The sequence below is a fragment of the Agelaius phoeniceus genome, chromosome 1, assembly GCF_051311805.1.
Source record: "Agelaius phoeniceus isolate bAgePho1 chromosome 1, bAgePho1.hap1, whole genome shotgun sequence".
NCBI classification, from domain to species: domain Eukaryota; kingdom Metazoa; phylum Chordata; class Aves; order Passeriformes; family Icteridae; genus Agelaius; species Agelaius phoeniceus.
In genome coordinates, this window is record NC_135265.1 from 55,437,559 (window position 1) to 55,459,409 (window position 21,851).

At 36.7% G+C, this 21,851-nt stretch overlaps 1 protein-coding gene across 2 annotated transcripts in view; it reads left to right on the plus strand.

Annotated features, from left to right (window-relative positions):
* VPS41 (VPS41 subunit of HOPS complex) overlaps nt 1-21,851 on the plus strand; it is a 115,061-nt gene that overhangs the window by 43,883 nt on the left and 49,327 nt on the right. For both annotated transcript variants that reach the window (XM_054644522.2, XM_077179233.1), the window contains 4 exons: nt 2,450-2,524; nt 8,103-8,165; nt 9,303-9,368; nt 18,495-18,614. In XM_054644522.2, coding sequence (XP_054500497.1) covers nt 2,450-2,524; nt 8,103-8,165; nt 9,303-9,368; nt 18,495-18,614 — 324 coding nt within the window. The remainder of the gene's footprint in view (nt 1-2,449; nt 2,525-8,102; nt 8,166-9,302; nt 9,369-18,494; nt 18,615-21,851) is intronic.

Here is a 21,851-nt window from a genome sequence, read left to right on the forward strand (position 1 = left end):
TACCTATTTTCTACGCTTCATTTTTTCAGAATCAAACTTTATCAAAGCCATTTGACTGGAAAATAGGAATAGTGTGGACTGTAGGATTGAGCCGTCAGCTCCTCTGGTGTGTCCTGGTTTGTGTCATTTTGTCTTAGGTTTTGTTGCAGCAGTGTCTCCAACAAGGCCCATCACACTGAAGTGCTGCCAGATCTGCTGTTGCTGTGATGTCAGTCTGATGGTGGATGTAGGTGCTGGAGTAATGAGAAGAACATGACTAGCTGGACACTGTACCTTAGTGTATGACCCTGTGCCAAGACTGTACTACTGAAGACAGACGTTTTGTCTTTGCAATTGCAAAATAACAAATGAAGAGAAGAAACTTAGTGGGAAAGTTGTGGCAATGGCAACTTAGATGCAGCCCAGAACAAAAAACCCCGTATCACTTCCCTGATAAACTCAGTTAAACTTTCTATGCTTCTCCTCTCAGAATGCCAGAGGTGTTCCTGGTAGTAGAGGAAATGCTAGCTTTTTCCCTATGGCCACCCCTAGACAGAGGCAAAGTCTTCTCTTGCACCTTGATGAGCAAAACAGAAATTTAGAAAGGCATTTTTCAAGGCAAGGCAGGAATGAAAGTACATGCTGTTTATGAAGATTCTAGAAAGTCAGACTGACAACTGATACAGGATGCCTTACTCAGCATCCTCCAGGCTTGGAATTAGCCAATTCTGTGTGTAATATCTGAGAATAGAGCTTTTACAAGGATGTTGGCCACACAATCAGGTTGATGGGCTTGAGCTGTACTCCTCTGCTGATACCCCCTGAATGTGACAGAAGGAACACAGCTGTGGAATGTGCACCAGCTGCCTGCCCTGCTAGTCATGCACTGGTGTCTGACCTTGAAATGTAGCAACTCAGCATAACCAGTCTGTGGCAAACAAAAATACTTTGGGAGCACATAAGTCAAGGAAAATTGGTTTAAATTCCCAGTGAACTTCTTGCAAACAACACTCTGTAGAAAGACCACTTTGTAATAGGCAGTAATTTCAATATTTCCAGGTGCCATTTTGTGGTGAGACCAGGAATTATGTTTTGTACACAAGAAAGCAGGAAAGCAAAAGGGCAGTGTAACTTTCCCAACTCATCAGACAACTATGGCAGTGCAGTGTTCAGTTGTTCAATCAACCTTGATTTTAAAAAAGCTTCTAGAAAATATGATTTGGGCATATGCTGTTTTCAGAGTGGATGGGAGGAAAGCTTCCCTTTCTCTGAGTTGGAATTTGTTGTGTGTGTGAAAGATTATGGGGGGAAAAACTTTCCAGAGGGTGTGAAAACACCTCAATTCATCTGCTGTAGAATAGCCCATGTGGACAGTGTGTTTTTATATACTTATTATATACTTTTAATGCAATTCCAACTGCCATAGCATATATAAGGACCTGTGATACTTCAGACACAGTTGTGTAGCATCTAATGTGATCGCGCAACTCCAGTGCTCTTCCAGTGACACTTTGTTTTTACACAAACGTATGATGGATTTCTTTTATCATGCTCAGAACCACAGGAGTGGTCTAAGTTGTGGTTCAATCCATTCTAGTTTTTATGAGAATAAGAAAACTGGTTCTTAAAAGTGTGAGAGACTTAGCTCTGGGAAGATCCTTCAGTGATTCTTGAAATGATGAGCTATTTGTTACAGAGGGTGAAATCAGGATCATGGTACATAAGGAGTTTCTGGTACCTGAATATAATTGACTTGGTTTTTGTATGCAAGAGGATATTCATCAGGTTATCCAAATGATGTTATGAGTTAGCCCTCCATACCTCAGGTGTGAGTAGCTGTTTAAGCTAAGTAAACAGTAGCAGATACTGTCTAACCCTGTAGGTTAGAACCAAAAGTATTTTTGGATAGGGAAGGGAAGATTTATTAAATTGGGATGGTTTTCAGGCTTTTCTCCATATTTGTCTAAGAACAAGTAAACCTATGTTGCACTTCAATTCCTTCTAATACTTCTGAGAACAGTATTAGAGCCAAAAATGAATGTAAGAGAAGGAATTTGAAAAAACAAATAATTACAGGCCTAGCCATCAGACCAAAATAGAAAGTCTCCAGTTGCCCTGATGCCCCTGTGGTCACTGTATTTTATCCAAAGTTTTGATAGCAAGAACTAATAGCCTGTGGTGCACAGGCACAGAGGCTTAAGGTCTGGGAGCCTTGCACTTCATGGGAGTTCCAGAGCTCTGAGGCAGGTAACTGCAAAAGGAAAGTCAAAATTTTGGAGTGGGGCAGAAGGCTGGAAAGAAGTCTTTTGGCTTTGTCATAGAAATACCTGTTCTGTGAGGATTTTTTGATTCATGCAACTAAACATTACTCAGTCGTTAACACGTAAATCTTTCAAAGTGCAAGGAATGTTAAAGCATGTTCTTGGTGATTTAACTTTAAAAGTATTTTTTCCTTGTTTTCTTTCTCTAGAGCCCAGTGAAGATAAATCAGATCAGCCTGGATGAAAGTGGAGAGCACATGGGTGTTTGCTCAGAAGATGGGAAGGTACAACAAATCTCTATATATTTGTTGAGGTAGCAGGTAGTCCTAGTATTATACTAGGATAATTGTGATAACCTGTGGAGTTGATTCCTGCATTGAGCACCACTACTTTGACCATACATTTTGAGAACTGAACTCACCTTTGAATACTCAAAATTAAAGTCAAATATATTTTGCACAAATATGCTGTAGGAAAAGTAATTACAAGAATGTCAATAATGTAACTGCTATTAAGCTGATTAACAGCTGTGACAGGAGGTCATGTCAACTTAATCATTACTGCTGTGCCAGTTATACTTCAGTGACTACTCTGCTGTTCCTGCAACACAGTAGTTTAATGCCTTTCTGCTATAAATCCACAAAATTGGATTTTGTGGACATGATTTCTGTGGGCTGGTGGTTTTCATTTTCACACACTTTATGAATGTTTCTCTTGAATTACAGAATCTTTTGATAAACAATCATAGTTTATCAGAAGAACAAAGTGTCTTACAACAGCCACATTAAATAAATGTAAAATCAATATATGTACAGTTTCCTAAAAAACCTGCTTCCTTGACTGAGGACATATATCATTTGTGTAGTGTATAAGTAGCAATTATCAGTGCTTCTCTGGAATGTTGAGCTGTGACATTTAGTGGTTTTGGTGATTGATTTTCCAGTTATAAGAATGTCTTTTCATTTTTTCAGTGGATGACAGTATTTTCTAATGTTGGTTTGCAATGATAAAATTCTAATGCACATTGTGTATTTAAGGCTATTTTTAATATAGTGCCCATATACAAATGCAGTGCATTAAAAGTAATTTAAATAATTTCTCAATATCCAACTTACTTCTCAGGAGAACATTTCTTACACAGTAGACTTGGGGGAGAAGGAGTGTTGGTAATCCTAATGTTGCATTCAGTTGAAGTTCTTTAAATTAAAATACAGCTGGAATTTGCAATGGGGAAAAAACCACTTTAGACTGTGTGCATTTGGGTTTTTTCATTCCAAATGGAGTTTTTTGTCCCTCAATAGGCAGGCAGCCAGTTTGTGTATCCAGGCCTTTTCTTTCTGAGAGATATCTTGATGTCAGTATCTTGGCACAGTAATTAGGATACTAGTAACTATCAAAGTTGTTATAGAATTTTACATCCTGTGTGAAACCCCACAAGAGTATCCTATTTATCTACGCAAGATAAGGCAAGGGTCAGTAATTGTGCAAGCTAATAAAAATGTTGAGCTAGCATTGTTGGTTTAGGTTTTCCTATGGTGTTGGGGAGCAAGCACTTACTGTAAGGGCTCCTCAGATATGACTGTGGATGACTGTCAGAAATCCACTATGCTGCAGTGAGACTGCAAGCCATACACATTTTTTTGTATACTAAGCTAATACTAAATATAGTTATTTCATTTCAGATATATTGAAAAACCCATAATCACTACTCTGGTGTGGTTCTATTTGAAAAGACTTCAATACTTTAAATGGTGACTCTGTCTTAATTTAGTGAAATAGCAGTTGTGGATCCCGTGTATGACATTACATACTATACAAGGCAGTCTAAAATACAGTCCCACAGCCACAGGAATGTAGTATCACAGGTACAATATTCAGCATATTTGCATTCATAGAGTCCAGGGACATTGATGCTTTACCATATTCTACACTTGTGAAAAACTCATCTGGAGATTTGAAGGATCTGGGTATTTTAGAAGTTAGATTTTCCACATGATCCAGAAAGGCTCGTGTCTGTGAAATAATCCACCCCTAAAATTGATTAAAATAAATTGTTTTATGTTGTGCTACTGTATAAGAAAATGGCAGATTCCCAGCCAGATAATGTAGCACTTACAGATTCTGGTCATAGCAATAGTGTAACTTTTGTTCCTTATAGCTCTTACCTTGCTACAGTGGGAGTGTTGATATTGTGAGCAGTTAAAATACTTGTACAAGTAGTTACAAAGTCTTTATTAACTTCATTAAATATTTAAAAGTGGTGAAATCCTTTTTTTAAAAAAAACAAGGGGGGAAAAACAGTAAAGCAGTACAGTAAAACAGTTTCGTTTTCTTAAATCAGTTTTAAACAAAAAAGCAGATGTAAAGAAGAGGCTGGGAATTTTGAGTCAGCTGCAAGTATATTCTACCAGTTAATGAAGATATGTTCTCTTTTGCTATAAGCAGAGTGCATTTTCACATATCAAAGTGGATCCAATATGATAGAGATGGAAGCCATTTACTTTCTTGCAGGAAGGCCTTAGGATGAGAACCTCCTCCTCATATCTGTTCTGCTGGTTGATATATTTTATTTTACTACTTTTTTTTCTGGCTCTCAAACTAGATTTGATCTAGCTGTATAGACTGGGGGGAGAGCACAGAAGAACAGTACAATTTTCTAACCCTCTTCTTGACAGTCAACATCCAGACCCAATGTCAAAACCTGTTGCATGTATATCATACATGTCCAACAAATGCTTTGGGAGCCACTTGCAGCTTTTCTGTACTACACATTTGGTTCTTTGAAAACCTTCCTTTCTAATGAAGTCAGCTGCAGCTGATCACCTGATGCAGCTGCAGCTGGCATGGAAAGGAGCAGAAATCATAACCAACACCATCCTTCTAGTCTAGCTGCTGGGTATTGAAATGTTAGGGCATAAGAGAATTTTGGTGCTCAAATAAATAGAGCAGGAAGCAGGCTGGCATCCTCAGAATTGTGGAGATTTTTAGATTGGTTTTTTTGTGTTAGTTTTGTATGTAGTTAATTGTATACTATCTTGAAAAACCTGGATATGACTCCCGATTTTGCTAAAGCTTCCATGTCTTTACATAAGAAGAGTGTAATTGGCACTCTTATTCTGGCTTGTAACTTTTTTTATATGAAGAAATAGAAATTATATTGAAAACTCATGTGCTTACGTGTTTTAGTGTCATCTCTAATGCCTGTAACAACATTGATGTTAAGAATATCCATGAATTACATTGATAATTTTTCAAGAAATGTGACTTGATTTCCTGCCTTTTGGTCACGGAAGGTTGCTTACTTTTTCCACATGTGGAAGCAAAGAAGCCGCTAAGTCTGGATGCAATGGTGTGGTGGGTTCTGGATATTTAGAATCAGACAGGACTGGCAAAATGTAGTGGAATCATAAAATCCTTTTTCCAGCTGCCTAAGAGCATCGTGAACAGAGTGGGCATGGAAAGTAGAGGTAGATAAATCCAATATAGGTTTGTAATAGCAAAAGAATCACTTTCTTTCTGAAGAATATGAGACATTAAGAAGTAATAAACTGTTAGATGATGTCCCTAGAGTAAACATGATAGCATGTATTTTTTGTGGAATTGTTTTTTCCTCTTAGCTCACTCCATGTTGTTGTAATACTCCAAAAGAAATATCATATTGCCATATTCAGTGATATATTAGGAAAACATTGAAGGTACTGTTGCTAATTTGGATTAATTACTTTTAATTTGAGAGGGGTGTTTTGTAATTTTTGAGGATTCTGCTTTCACAGAATTTGTAGTGTTATGTTTTAACTGTGTGTTTTCTTTTTTTTCTCTTTTCTTTTTTCTATCTTATTTTCTCTTTCCTGTTTCTTACTTTGTGTAGGCTATTGTACTGAATATACATCTGTTTTCATCAGATGTGCCAACTGATGAAAACAAAAACCCAGAAAGCAAAATCCTCTAGACATCAGCCCAAAGGTTTTCTAGGCTTACAGCCAGGTCCAATTCAAATACAACCCTTTGGCTGGCTTACATAATCACAGATTTGTGATACATCTCACAGTCTCCAAATATTGATTTTTCTAATCCATTGGAGCAGTAGCTCAGCCCTACACAGTGCATGCAGAAGTATTTTTAAAGTGTGTTGTTAGAGGCAGTATATTCACTAATGAGTAATGGACTGAGCTGATAATGCTTAGGAGATGTATCCAGGAGACAAGCTTGAAAGTAAAATGAGGTGGTTGGAGATGTTTTTAACTTCACGACACTGCTGAACTTTGAGTCACTCTAAGGATGTCCTAGTTCCTTGAAGATGGCTTAGTTCCTCTTGTAGTTTCCCTGAAGTTTAATATATTTATTTTGTCTTCTTGACCATCTGCAGGAATTTTGGGTGTTCTTGGGCTCTGAATTGATCTCTTCAGAGCAATTAAGCCTCACATTTTGTGGTCCATTACTGATATTTACTGACTTTATTCTTCAGGTCTCTCTCTAAAGGGATTTATATTTTCTCATTACTATTATTCTTTTATTTTTCCCCCTGAAAGAATCATGATGGGAAGAAAGAAATAAGGTTAAAAGATCTTTTAGAACTTTTGAGTCCAATGCTGAACATGCAGAGCAGAGTTACTGAAGGGATTACCTTTTCCAGAAAATTTTCCAGAAAATAATGAGAGCCTATCTGAGAGCATTCTCAAGTAGATTTGCTGTCAGATACATTTCCTCACTGATCACTCCATGGGATGCTCTTTTTTCTCCCTTCCTCCACTGGTGTTCATCCCTCCTTGGATGAGTTTGTTTCAACAATTTCTGACAGTGGGTGGAAACGTCTTAAAAACATAATGAAAAAGCAAACCATTTATTATTCTTCCTGGAAAACATAGTTAGTAAATCAGTTACTAATTCCTGGCCATAAGTCATCAGCCCCATTTTATTCCTAAATTATGCAGGAACTAGGCGGTAAACTGTCTCATCTGAGAGTAAGGAAAGGGAATATTGTTTATTGAATGAGGAGACATGAATCCAAAAGAGGGCTGTACTTAAAATAATCTGGAGGTATCTTATTCTGTAGTCATATAATCTAATATTATTTCATTAACACTTGATATCTCTCTAGTTGTTCTGAATTAAAGGCAAGGAAACATTTTAAAAATCTGTTCATTCTCTTGACAATAGAAACTTTTTTTTAAATTCAGTGTTGATGCTTCTTCAGATGGATTGATTCTGATAAATATGATTGCCTATGGTTGCAACTCCTTTGCTGACTCTTAAATGTACTGATACCTCGATATAAGTGAGAAGGGAATAATCTTCAGAGAAAGAAATTTCCAGTGATCATGGAATAAAACAAAATAGCACTGTATGCACTTGGGAGGAGGGGAGGATGCCTAGAAATATATGGAACTTGGATTTCAGGCTGGTTTTGCTTTATTGTCACAAGTTTCTTTTCTTATGTAAACCCTGTATTGCTTGGAGGGGAAAAAATCCTACCATTCTTTCTCAGAAAGGAAGAATTTTTAATTTATTTTCTCCTGAATGTTATTTTGTTGCTCTTACCATAGTTAGGTTGCTATCTGTTAAACAGATTGGATCAGCCTAAAGCAAAAGGAAGTTATTGTTTTTACTGTGATTGTAACCAAAAAAAAAAGGAAAAAATATTCATAAAAGTATTTCTGTACTGCTGCAAATATTAGAGATATGTCACTGTAGAAGACCAAGCCATATCAATTAGCTTTGAATTGTTAATTGTGTCTTCCTTTAGTAAAAAGATGTCATGTTAGCATTCAAATTAATCTTCTAGGTGTTAGGTTTTTACTTTCAGTGTTAATTGTTCAGTGTAAATTAGGTAAATAATTTTCATTTTTCAATATACTTTTTTAGGTACAAGTGTTTGGATTATATTCAGCAGAAGAGTTTCATGAAACATTTGACTGTCCTATTAAAGTAAGTGCTTGTTTTAATCTATAGTAATTGTGGTGGTGTTGTCTTTAGTAACAGAAAGGTCACATGCAATATAAATGAAAGAGAGGAATACCACTTCCTTACAATGTTATTCAAGTAACTAGGAAATCATTTTCTATCTCAATATTTGATCTGGTTTTGATCTGGTTAGGTAGGAAGAAAGCCAATCTTGGTTTTGTAAGAAGTATTATTGAGTTTTTCAAATACAAAAAGAAAGTGAAAGAGAAATTGTCCTGTTTCAGGTGTTACCCATCTCACCATATTTCTTTGTAGATTTGTGATACAAATTCTGAGGGTTCTGCTAAATGGGAGGTCAATACTTTGCAACCAGTTCATATCCATTAAACCTGCCTCAAAATAAGGCAATGGGCAGTGATACTGATGTGCCCTATCTGAAGGGGAGACTTGAGTTTAACTCTGCCTTAGAAAAGTGTGTCTGTCCAGCTGGTGAAAAAAGGACATCTACTGGGCATATGGGAAAATCCAGTACTTTTTAACAAGAAACATTTCTTGCAGGAGGAACGGCGATGTGGGCAAATGTTTGCATTTTGCTGCTTGGGGTCTTCCATGTTGCAGCTGCTCTTTGTGGTGTGGGGGAAAGGAATGAGATCATTAAGTTTTCACACATACCAGATGTGACATGCCAGACTTGCCTCCTAGGGCCTTTACTGCTCATACAGCTGGATCTCCACTTTTGACATTGTAACACATAAAGCAAAGAGACTATGTAAGATGCTACACAATGTTGTCCTCTGGCAGGGCTGAGGTATGTGTGCCCTTCAGGCAGGCTCCAGACCAGATTTAACTGGGGTAACTTGCTCACAGCAGTCCTGTTCTGATTGGTCCTAATTCTGCAGCCTTCTCTACAAAACAGTAGCTATTCAGTGCAACATGATGCTCAGTGTCACCCTTGTCCTACAGCATATAATATGAAGAATTATCTTCTAAGAAAAACAACCAAGTGTCTGAAGCAACTAGACTTTACTTTAGAGAAAGAACTCAGCTTTAATACTTGATAATTGACAAAGGGTTATCTAGTTTAAAAAGTGATGTGGTGCTTCATGTAAACTGTTATTTAAGCCACAGTCATCTCTTCCCATTTTCCCCCACCCTCCCCAGATTGTTGCTGTTCATCCTCAATTTGTAAGATCCCACTTCAAGCAATTTGTAACAGGAGGAAAAAAGGTAAGCATTCATAATGAACTTTGGCTACCTTTAAATAGCCCTTGATATAGCTCAGAAGGCTATGTATGTGACTTATAACACCTAGAACAAAGACTTCTGCTTTTTCCTTCTATTTATGCATTGTATTCTAAAACATTGCTAATTAAAAGTGACTTCAGGGGGAGAGAAGGTGCAATTTTTACGTTAAAAACATGTCACAACAAGTTGAGATTCAGAGTAGAAATACCATTCTGTGTAGATAGCCTGAAAAAACGTAATTTATATGTCCTGGGCCAGATTTTCTCCATTTTAATTTGTTGAAGTGGGAGCAGAAGTTAGACCTTAAAACTGATCGGGTTACCTGTGGGTGATTTCTTGGGATGGGGTTTTGTCTCGTTGTTTGGGGTTTTATTTTAAGGAAATAAACCCAAGTATCTTCATCAGCTCTTGGCCATGGTGAGGGGTTTTGTTGGTTTTTTTAAAATGAACTAAGGGGAGTTCTTGGTATAGTAGAGCTCACCCCATTCCAAGCACTTATATCTCTAGGTAGTCTTCTATTTGGATTCAGTCGGTGTTTTAAATGTACAGTAAGTTTCTTATTAGTGTAGGATACAATTCTGACTTCCAGATTGCAGGTGTTTCCATGTCCTACAGGTATCTTATATCACATTGCATATTTTCAGTCAAAATATGAAAAGTTTTATTTGGAACAATTTCTTGAATTCATGGAATTTTATTTGCCTTCTGTTAAGAATTAAGGATGAACAATCCTCACAGATGCATGAAACCAAATGCCATTGCATTGCTCTTACCAGCACGCAAAAACTACAGGCTTCTAGTGCTGAATGCATCTTAAATTCCATTAACAGTTCAGTAATATGTTTCAAAGTATAGCTGTGCTTTAGTTATTTAAGTGGTGTGTGTGCTTGACAGATTTTTCTGGCTGGTAGAAGTTGGTGTTGTACTTAAAATAATGCACAGTCAGTGTGTGTCTTTGTCAGCCACCAGTTTGTGAAGCTTTTTAGTGCTGATAAAAGGGGCATGGAAGGAGAGGAGCAAGGAATTAATAGAACAGACTCCGTCAGGTGGTAAAAGATCTTGCATTCACCTGATGCTGAACAGAAAAAAACATCAGGGAGTTAACACATTCTCTTTGGTTATCTTTGATTACTTGACAGGTTGTTTTATATTCTGTCCTCTGGGAAATGGTATACTCATTCTTAATACATTCATGCTTTGCTGAGGAACTTTACTCCTCAGAAAAACTTTAATTGACATCTTAACATAAGGTATTTAGCATTGAAGCAAATGTCACTTGACACCTGAAATTTGATTTTATTGGTACAGAAAACCAACAAATAAAGCTTTTAGCCATGCAGTAGAAGCCTTTCCCCTTCTCTCCTTTCCTCCAAAAGGAGCATATGTACTTCTGTAAAAGCAACCACAAAATGCTTTTTGAAAATTCGGGAAGCTAAATTCCACCTACTAAGAAAGCTACTTTCTTGTTTTTTCTGAACATTTACACCTCTCCTTAAGTATAAAGCCAAAGTGTAGTATGGAGGCAGCAGGCAACAGGCAGCTGAAGAGCGAGGAGAAGCAGGCTGAAGCATACAGCCTCAGGCTGTGGACCTCACCACTCTCTCCCTGTGTCTGGGGGATTGTGCCTACTTAAGCAATGTTAAGCAACCAAGGTGAGCTCCTTCAGGGAGGGGGACAGGTCCTCCTGTGGTTCCTGAGGTCTGTGCACTTTTAGCCTTCGCATGTATACACTAACTTCATCCATGATAGCTGGCAGTGGTGGGAAGCATGTTGCCTGTTGTCCTCATCCACACCAAGGTAAGAGTAACAATAAGAGTATCTTCATTTTGGAGCAAATTTAAAAGAAAAGCTTTGCTAAAAGCTCTAATGGTATGCTCCTTGCCTGAGCTGCATTAAAAAACATGGTATATATCATGTGAACTCTTAATCCAAAGGCTTGCTGGATCCATTTTTGTTTTTACTTTCTGAGAATGGTGACATAATGTATGTAAGCATTTTTAAAGTGGAGTGGGTTTTTTTGTTTGCTTTGCCTTCATTTTTTTAGAAAAATATTCTTCATAACAATATAAAATGTGTAAAAAATACATTTTTCAGTTCAAAGATGCACTCAGGGCATCCTGAAAATATTCAAGAGATGGAAGTGGGAAAAAGACCCTAGCAACATGCTTCAGGCATGCACAGTGCAGGTCCTCAGTTCCCTACACAGGTGGATGTCTGGAACTTGGGTGAATTGCTGTGTAATGCTGGGATTTGCTGCATCTTAGAAGCTCAGCCTGACCTAAAGCTGACTTAAGAGCAGTGCTCCCTGGGGTAACTGGGATAATCATTGTGAGTTGTAAGCTTAACTCTACTGTGCGTTTGTTTATATGGTTGCTTAACTTTGCTTAAGTAGGCATATAGAAAAGCTTTTCTCTAAAATGTATTATGAACTAATTAAATTGTTTGCATATTAAAGCATTAGTTTTGAAAAGACAAGAACTTCTGTTAAACTTGAAATAATATTTTGGGTTGGGAAAGCTTATTTCACCCATTTTCCTAAGTCAATTTATATTATCTGTGCCTAGAAATAAGGCAGGCGCTGTGGAAATTGACACTGTTGCAGTGAGAAGTAATAGGTACCATATTAAAAGGAGGTGCTTCCCTCTTCCCCTCCTCATCTCTGCAATTAACCACAGCACTGTTGTGCTTATTTGGCAGATGATGGTTACCCTGAAATAATAATACTATATATTGTAAATAAAAGGGGATTTCTGTCCAGAGCAGACAATAGAGCTTCAAAGCAAGGGAAAAGACAAATACTGTGTTATTGCAGGCCATAACCTTCTACCTTTTAAAAAAAGGCTCTAATCTCAAAAAATAACAGGGTAAAAGCCAACTAAATGAGGGTGGTAAAGCTGAAAACAAGGTTTTCTTGATTTAACTCTTAGAGTGCTGGTCTTTGCCAATACATCAACTAAATAAATGTTTTTGTGAAGTCCAAGTATCTGTTATGTCATGAGGGTTAAACAGACAGAACTAATAAAGAAAGAAGACTGAAGATTATTTTAGATGCAAAGTCAAAGTATCAGCTACTGTGACTTATGTAAAGATAACTTAAGGAGAGCAGGACAAGTTGAGATTCCTCTCTTGGCAGAGACATCATCTCTATTAACATCAATAACTAGATACAAATGTTTTTGTAGTGAAACACTTAGGACAGTGAGTCCTCTGGAGTGATTGAGTCGCTCTGCTGAATGTGTGCTAATGAAGGGGTTTTGTGAGTCTTCTCAACCTAGCATGGTAGTGGGGACCCAGCACAAATTAAGCAAATGTATTCTGAAGTATAGGAGTAGAATATTCTGTATCATAAAGGACTGGGTCTCCTCATTTGCCTAGGACATATATTTTATATAATAAATATTGATTTGCATGTCCAGTCTGAAACATTTTAAGGGCTAGAGAACCAAAATAAAACTGATTTGCCCTGTGACTGTCAACAGTGTCATCTCTCTATATCTATCTGTGTCTATAGCTACACAATATATTAATGGGTTTTTATATATATATTTGTTGGAATAATGTCTGTGTTTCTTTTGCTGCAGAAGATACACTATAAGAACTGGTCTTCAAATACAGATGTGTCTGATCATGTTTGTCCCATTTATCCACCTAGAATTAACATTTAAACATATCAATGCTTGTGTTTAAATATTAGACTCTTTTTTCTTTTATAAAAGCAGAGAGAACTTACTGTTATCTGGGTGAAATTTCTTATTAAAGAAAAAACAAATAAAAAACCAACCAAACAAAAAAAACCTATTTCAATGTCAGAATTTTGGACCCATGGTAACTCTTGCCTGAAATGCAAAACAAGGCAATCTAAATTCCTTTCCACTCCAGGTGGAGCAACAACATATACAGAGAAAGCATGGTGATTGCAAAAAGTGCACAAGTGGAAAGAGAAGAGCATTGTTGAGGATCTGTGACTGCTGTTAGGGGTAGTGGAATTTCTATGTTAAAGTCAAGGAATGTCTCAGATATTTTTTTTAAATTGTTGCTTTTTAGTGTCAGCAGATGCACTTCGTGTGGTGAGTAAGTAGATGACCTTACCTCTGAACCCTATGATATGTACTTCATAATAACTGAAGTACTTTGACAAATTATTAAATTGTCAGGATGCTGTTTGCAGCACAGTCCATTTTTAGAAAGCAGATAGCCAGCTGTTTGGCATTATGTTGGGTAGAAGAGTATCAGACAAGAAAGGCAGATTGCTTTGTAAGCTATAAAATGTCACTCAGTAAATACTCAAAGGTCTGATTTAAATGAAGAAAGAGTAAATACTGTGGCAATTTCTGTCCATGCATTGGATAATTTACCATAAGTAGGAAACAAACTGTAGCAGCAAGTAAACCACAATACTACTGGTCTGTTACTTCCTTGCTGCAATGCATAATGCCCAGATGTATCCCATATTATTAAACAGATGAGACTTGGATATATAGTGTGTCCTGTTTGCTTAATAAGCTTTTTCTTTTTTTCTTACGTTTCTTCTTTATGGGTATTTGGATAAGTGTTTCTTCTTTATCACTAAAACAAAAACTCTCCTTGTGCAGCAATAAATTTGGTTTGTGTAAAGGAAATGGATCGTAGTCCTATGTGCATGCAATCTGTAGTTTTGTGTTTTACAAATGTCTCTGTAGAACCCTTTTTTACATTGCCTGAGGTGGCAACTGAAGAGGATCTAAGTGTATGAAATGTGTCTCTCTGCCTGCAGGACAGTAGGATTTGCTTTTCAAGGTGTTAATTCTGTAGCTTTTTTTGAATAAGCAACAGCTGGAATGTGGCAGTTGAGTTATTAAAAGTGAAACCTAATAAAAGTCCTGTGGCATTTGTTTGTATTAAACATCTCAAAATTTCTAGCTCCTCTGTCCATGAAGTACCAGCAGTAGCTCCTGTTTCATCACTCACTGTTGCCATCACATACCTCCTGATACTGCTGTGTGCCTCTGCCTCCTTGCTTGATTTCCCTTGACTGCACTTGCTGCCCTCCTCTCTGTTCATATCCCAGCTCCCTACACAACATTTTGTGATGAAATCTTGAAAGCTCATCTTCAGCCACAAGCTTGAGGCTTACATTATTCTCTGTCTTGTTTGAGCTCATTCCAGTCCCATCGTCTGTTTCAAATACAAAGTATAATTTTTTATTGTTGCTGTATGTTTTCCTAGGGATGAACTATTAAACAGTAAGTCTTCATGAGGCATGCTGTTCTATGTTACTCTCTGGTATCTGTTAATCTTGACTGTGCCTGTAAATATTTGTTATATGCTGAAAACAATAAATAGCTGTAGCGATCACTTGTAACCATGGAAATAGCATTTTAGATTTTTGTGGTCTTGCCTGGCTGAGGTGAAAGTGGTGACAGAGGCACCAAAACACAGGACAAATGCCAAAGGTAGGCTCATCCTCACACTTAGACAAAGAAGAGGACAAGGAAATTACAGAGACTTTTTTCCTAATTTTGATTTTGGGAGTTAAAAACTGATCCAAGAGTTCTGCAGTAGGGAATGGAAAAGTGGCTCTTCAGTTACAAATTGAAGACTTAAGCCTTTTTTTCTTCACTTTTTCTTCACTAAATCTTCTTCAAATCTTTACACAGAAGTCACTGTGTTGAAACAAAATAGTGATGCTAGGCATCATTAAAAGTGTGTTTCCTTTGAAATTTCTGTGAGAACAGACATATTTTATTTCAGTATATTGAAGCTAGTAAGTGGTAGTGAGAATAAATTAAATTGAATTACTTCACCATGTTGATACTTCCAAAGTTGCAATCATTCACCTTTTTGTTCAGAGGGTTGGGAATTCCTGTACATAGTTTAAGACCAGGATTACATGTAGTTAGTGTTAATGCTAATTGCATGACAGGCTCCATTAAGTCCAAGTGCTCATCTATTCTCTTTCCTGAATGCACTCTAAAATAGAATGTTGAGCTCTTTTTCGTGTAGATTAATCTCCTGTTAATAAAATATATGGAGAGATGTATTCACTAATCCAAAATGTGTATTCATGTATTCACTAATCCAAGTTTTTTTTTAAACCAAAAAGTGTCCTGCTCCACCTCTTGTCTCATACATTTCAGTGTCATTTTTCTTAATGATCTGGTGGGCATTTATAAGCAGTTAAGACTCGCAAAATAATTAGTGAGCTAACAGAAGATTGCAATGCGCTGTGAAACAGTGTGGGTGGGGACCTTGATGCTAAAGGTTATTTTATTTTAGCTGTATTATCAAATTGCGGTGCATGCAAGAAACACTGGAAGAGTGTTCTAAGCACAACTGTATTGTATGTAACAAAAGACTAGAAAGTTTTATGAGAGCAAAGGAAAAACAGGGAAAACAAACTATTGCAGAGAAGCCAAGAAAGTGGGATTTTGGCTGCTCTTGAAATATAAGTACTGTGAATGCTGACTACCATAATTTAGGATTTATGGCAAATAAAGTCTTAAAATGTTTTACTCCAACAAAAAAGAGAGGGAGGTGGTAGGAAGAGTCCCTCTAGAAACCATGGATTTCTTCTTACAAGTCTTTTGAAGTTTTAAATTACCTTCTGGTATGATCAACATTACAATGTGGAGACAGAAAGGAAGGCCAAGAAAGATATTAGGCTGTTCATTTTGAGAGAGATGCTTTCAATAGACAGCAGTTCCAAAATACATAGGAAAGTTCTGGGTTCACAAATTCAATTTCCAGGTGCCATTGCTCTAAGAAATAATAAATAAATCCCAGTATGTATATCAACAGCACACAGATAATTGCACTGAAGATAATTTAGTTAAGCATGTTTTGAGATTGCATTTTTTTTTAAAGCCACAGTGTGAAGTGCCCTTTGGCCTCAGTGTTTGACCTATTTCAGTTGCTGATCTGAAGATGGGCATGATAGGGTGTTTCAGTGATTCAATTTCCATCCTTATTATAGCTGATACCAGACTGTTGTCTTATACTGCCTTGATCTAAAAGCTTGTGCTCTTAGGGTTGAGCATAGATGGAAGCAGGATTTTTCAAATTATCTTCTCTCTTCAGAAGAACTTTCTCAGATCACTTACTTTTCCTTGCAGTTTGTTATTCAGAGTCACAAAAAAGCATGTTCACAAACCATGAATAACAAAAGAGATGCAAAGTGTCATATGAAGTTTGCTCTGGATTTTGAGTATAATAAATTAATTTAAATCACAATTCAGTCACAAGCAGAAAAAATTCCAAGTACAATTAATATAATTGACATCAGCTAGGTTTCACATCATCCACATCAGCTTTTGGATCTTTGTCCGGTAAGTCTCAATGCAAATACCACGTATTTTGCTGCTGTCTTTATTGCATGGTATAACCATCCAAGCAGCAGTTCTTCTTCTTCTCCTTAGGAAAAAAGTAATTTTCAAGTCTGGATCAGCACAGCACTTTTTTTTTATGGTATCTTTAGCATCTGAATGGAGATCATTCATTTGGGCTGAGGGCTGCTCCTATGCTTAACATCTACCTACCAGTCTTCTAATGGAAATCCCTCCATATAGCACTGAATTGTGGGTGTAGATGTTACGCTGTTTTCAGTGGCTTGCCCTGGTAGCTGTAAAATAACATGTTCTGTGAAAGTTACTCAGTAATCTTTTCATATGTGGGAAAAAAAACTATACTGTCTAAAAGTTGGGCGTTCATGTGACCTATGTGAAGGATGCAAAATCACTTTGCTTGAATTAAAAGTTTGATGTCTGCAGTGCAGTTCATGCAAAAATTTCTCAATAGACTACCTAATGCTTGCTTTAAACTCCTGGAGAAAATACTTGTCTTCTGGTGCCATCTGGTGGCGTTAGGAGACAGGCAGTCTGATAATTGCCGTTAAAATCTTGTATTTTGTTTAAAGATCTTATTTTAAACAACTAATGTCTTAACACTTTATGTATTTATCCAAATACAAGTGGCAGGAAACCATATAAAAAACAGTGCATACAGCTGGATCTTAGATAGGAAATATTAGCAAGCAGAGTACTCCATTTGGGTTTTAGCATTGTAGAAATCCTTGCAGACAGCTATTTCACACCTTCCAGTGTGAGGTGTGAACTCGGGAGCTTGGGTTCAGGTTGTGCATGTATTTGTATGTGGGTGTACTCATGCAAAAGTTAGCAGGACTACGGTCTCGGTAGATGCTTCAGCTTCATACTTAGGTATCCCTCCAAGTGCTGCACTTTGCTTCTCTCAGAGTGATTCCTTGTAATCCTATTAAATAACTTAATGAGACATACAAAATCAGAATGTTCTGATTTGGAAGGGACCCACAAGGATCATCGAGTTCAACTCTTAAGTGAATGCCCCATAACTGGATCGAACCTGCAACCTTCACATTATTAGCACCATGCTTCAACTAACTGATATGGGCTGTCTTTCTGTGCAGGCTTTCTGTGTGGAGTTGGGTTTTTCTTTGCTGCTGAAAAGCATCCCATAGCATCTCTTATGCTTTTAGATATTCTAAAATACCTTCCTTAGAACCTGAGATTGCTAGTCACACAAGTTTTACAATCAGCAGCACTTGTGGTATAGTGCAGTTTGCACATGTGGGACTAAACCACAGTATCTCTATACCCCTGTGGAACACTGTGTAGTTTCACATGGAGGCAAGCAAAAGGTCACAGGCTTGGGGATCTTTTAATTTTCTTTGCTTATTTTTTTTGGAGGGAAGGAGTCTATAACGAGATTGATGAATGTCGAGATCAGTGAGGTGACCTGGTTTCTTTAACAATTTTCTGAACTGTTGTCACTAGTGCTGTAGATTTAGGTTTGGAAATACCCTAATTTTTTTATCTTTAAAAGGTAAATAATTATACTTACTGTTCTTTGGAGAAACTTGATGAAAGGCCTTCTTATTAATATTTTTTAAATTTAACAGGAATTCTGTAATATACAAGATGTTTGATGTAAATATAGTATAGCAAAATGTTTGATGTTTTTTGCTTTTGTTTTGTGATAGATGTGTATTTTTCATTGCTCTTAAATCCAAACAGAGTAAGGGATAATGAAGAAAAAATAACTTAAATGTCTGCATACAGTACTGTGTCAAATATTTATTGTTGCACTTCTTCATAGTTGCTGTTATATGAAAGAGGTTGGATGAATAGATGGAAGCCTTCAGTTTTACATGAAGGGGAAGGAAATATAAGAAATATAAAATGGAGAGGGCACTTAATTGCTTGGGCTAATAATATGGTAAGTATTTTTCACCTCCATTACATGTACAAAAAAATCTCTGTGTTACACTGATTATTGACATTTTTCAATGCTAATTGCCAGAATATGCAGGTGAAAAGCTATGAATTTGTAGAATTGGGTATAAAAGACATTGAAGGATAGTGGTTTATGTGTTATTTCTTTCTGGAAATTTCATCTGTTGTTTTCTGCTCATTAGTCAGGGTTCTCCAATATGATTGCCACTTCTGAAGAAATTAGGAAAGTAGCTCTACATACCACTGTGATGGTCACTAATGTACACTGTTATTAATTAGAATTTTGATTAGTGCAATTTATTGAAGCAAACTGAGGAAGGAATGCCTATGTAATTCTTCTCTATATAAATAATAGAACATCTCCACTCTCTTCCACCCACCCAAAAAAAAATAAACTGTCTGGATTTTGTCATTTGTACTGAAATGACATTGTCATATGCACTTTCAATATTGCAGATTATAAAAAAATACAGTAATAATTTCTCATTTTGTTAGGCCACTAGAAGAAAGTTAGACTTAGAAAAAATAGGCCCCTTTTGTTCTAAGTGTAATTTTAAAGTAAACCATTGCATTCATTCTGAGTGTTATATTTCGCCTATCACTGTATATTTAATTGATGGGTCAAGCTCTATGTTTTGCAGCTCAGCAGTGAGGGATAGGTTTTTAATGTGTATCATGTCTAAATTCCAAAGTATTTTTTTAAAATTTGTTGTAAGTACTTCTGAAACACTAGCTTTTTTTTTTCTATTGTTTTTCCATCCTAAACGGAGGCATTTATTAAAATATTTTAAACCATTGTTCTTTTTTATATTTCAAAACCAGTTTGATATGAAATTGTTAAAGGTGGACCTTTGTCTATTTGCTTCCCCTTAATAACTCTGTTAGAATGGAAACTTCACTGAGGGCTTGACTAACATAACATTAGGTTATTTGAAGGTTTTGTTCTTTTCAGATCCATATAATTAAAATACATATTCTAGGTATCTGCTGGAATGGCTAGGACAAGAGCTATCCCTAGAGATGGTGTGCCACAACAGAACACAGAGTACTAATAAAACATTGAGAGCCATCTGTCAGAGACAAAAAGCCATGATCAGGGCCTATATTTCAAAGAAAAATGAAATGACATTTGCCCTCCAAAAGATTAATAGATTTGGTTATTGCCCTTTCTCTTCCCCTTTAATTTTTTTAACTCCATTCTCTAGCAAGGTTTTGTGTTACATTTCTTTTTTCCCAAACCAGAGAAAATGTTTATAGCCTTGCTTCTTACTGTGCATGGCTACCTAGTTTTCATATTTAGGTAAGGTCTAATTCTGCTTTTCCGATGCATAGGTAACCCATGTTTTCTGCTTTTCCTTCCCTCTTCTCCTTCCTCCATGGCTAATAGTGCAAGTTTTACAAACTGAGACATCTAAGGGATAAATCCTTAGAGGCATTTGGCTGCTGGACTCCCATTTGGACAGGTTTTAGCTCATTCTGGCCTCTGGAAGGCCTTTCGATTCATGATGCAAATGGCATACCTGTTAGAGGAGAAGCCTCTGCTCAGGCATTCTCACACCATTCAAGGAGTCACATACACACTATCCCACACTTTACTTCAAGGACTGGAGTCCTTTTTCAGTGGGCAGCTCCAAAGAGCCAACAGGAGCCCTTTTGATTCCTTGCTCACTTCTTGTGCACCTGTTTGCAGGCAGAGCATGGGAAATTACATAGCAACAACTAAAATATCAGTGAGCCACCAACATAATTCTTACAGTAAATCCATAACTCAACACTGTACCAGCTACTATAAAGAAAATTAATTAATAATTAATTAGCAGCCAAAAACAACAGATGTAAGTTCAGAGCTTACCACCCAAGACTTCAAAAAAATCCAGCTACTTATGCTAAGCAAGTAAATCTAAGCAAGCAACATACTATATCACACGATATTATAACTCTAAATAGCTTATTCTTATGTAAAACTTATTATATTAAACAACTGTCTCTCTACACTTATAACCAAAGAAGATCCTACACTGTTAGTTTGAAAGCTACTTCAAACAGGAGCTGGTCTATCCCATATGAGATTTGCTGCCATGTAGAAAAACAGAAGGTATGGTATGGGTTACTAAAAATTATCCTTGGAGACAAAGTAGTAAGATTTACTAAAAATTATCCTTGGAGACAAAGTAGTAAGATTTATAAAAAGTAACTTTATTAAAATGCAATTGAAGCAAGATTAAAAAGTTTATCAGATGAGCTCAGAAAACACAAAGGATAATATTGTTTATGTTACTTAGAGATCTGGGTTCTGTACATTGCAGATGTTTTGGTAAGTTGTAGTTTGTTTATGTTTGTTTATTTTTTTTGAAACCTTGATGTCTGCTAGCTGATGAGATGCTAGTGGAAGTGTGTTCCATGCTCACAGTTATTCAGTGACAAAGATCACTGAAAAAAAATCCCTACACCCACCCTCATACCACTTACCTTGTGGTTAAAAAAAGAGGCAAAACCTGGCTTAGACCATGACCCCCCATGACTTTTAACCAGTTGTATCTGTGTATTTGTACAGCTGAGGACATAGAAACTCACAATGGGGGGGACAGAAATAGGCAGGGAATCTTTTAAATCAGTTTTGCCACTAGGAAAATCCTTACATGGCAGGGCATCATGGTTGCTGACCTTTCAAGGTCTTTTCCATCCCCCTTTTCTGTGATTTGAAGACTCACTCTCTAAGACCTACTAAAAGATTTTATTTTAGAGGCTTACGTTTTAAATTATCAAGAACAAGTCATTACTTAATATGAAATTCACCTCCATTTTGCTGTTGGAAAGGTTATAGCTTACCTTGTCTAAGTGATGCAGAAAAATTTAATTATTGGTTCTTTTTTTCCTCTGTCTCTTGAATGACTTTAATCTTCCTGGGTTTTAACTTCTTGTTCTATTAGTGTAAGAGATTTCCTGAGGAGGGAGTAAAAACATCACAAAAAGTAAAAAAAATTAAAAAAACAAGCATTGTTGAAATATGCTCACTTTCCTGTTTTAATAAGAGTTGAAATGCATATCTTGAGACTGAATTAGTTTATCTTAATGAGCTGTTGCTTTTCTTTTTCCAAGGTGGAAATTTCTGTGTCTCTGCAGGGACTATTGTGAAAAAGCTGGGATTCTTTTTATTTCTCCAGGAGTAGCACCAGCCTAATAAACCAAATTGGTTCATGACTAGAATTGCTAGTCTGTC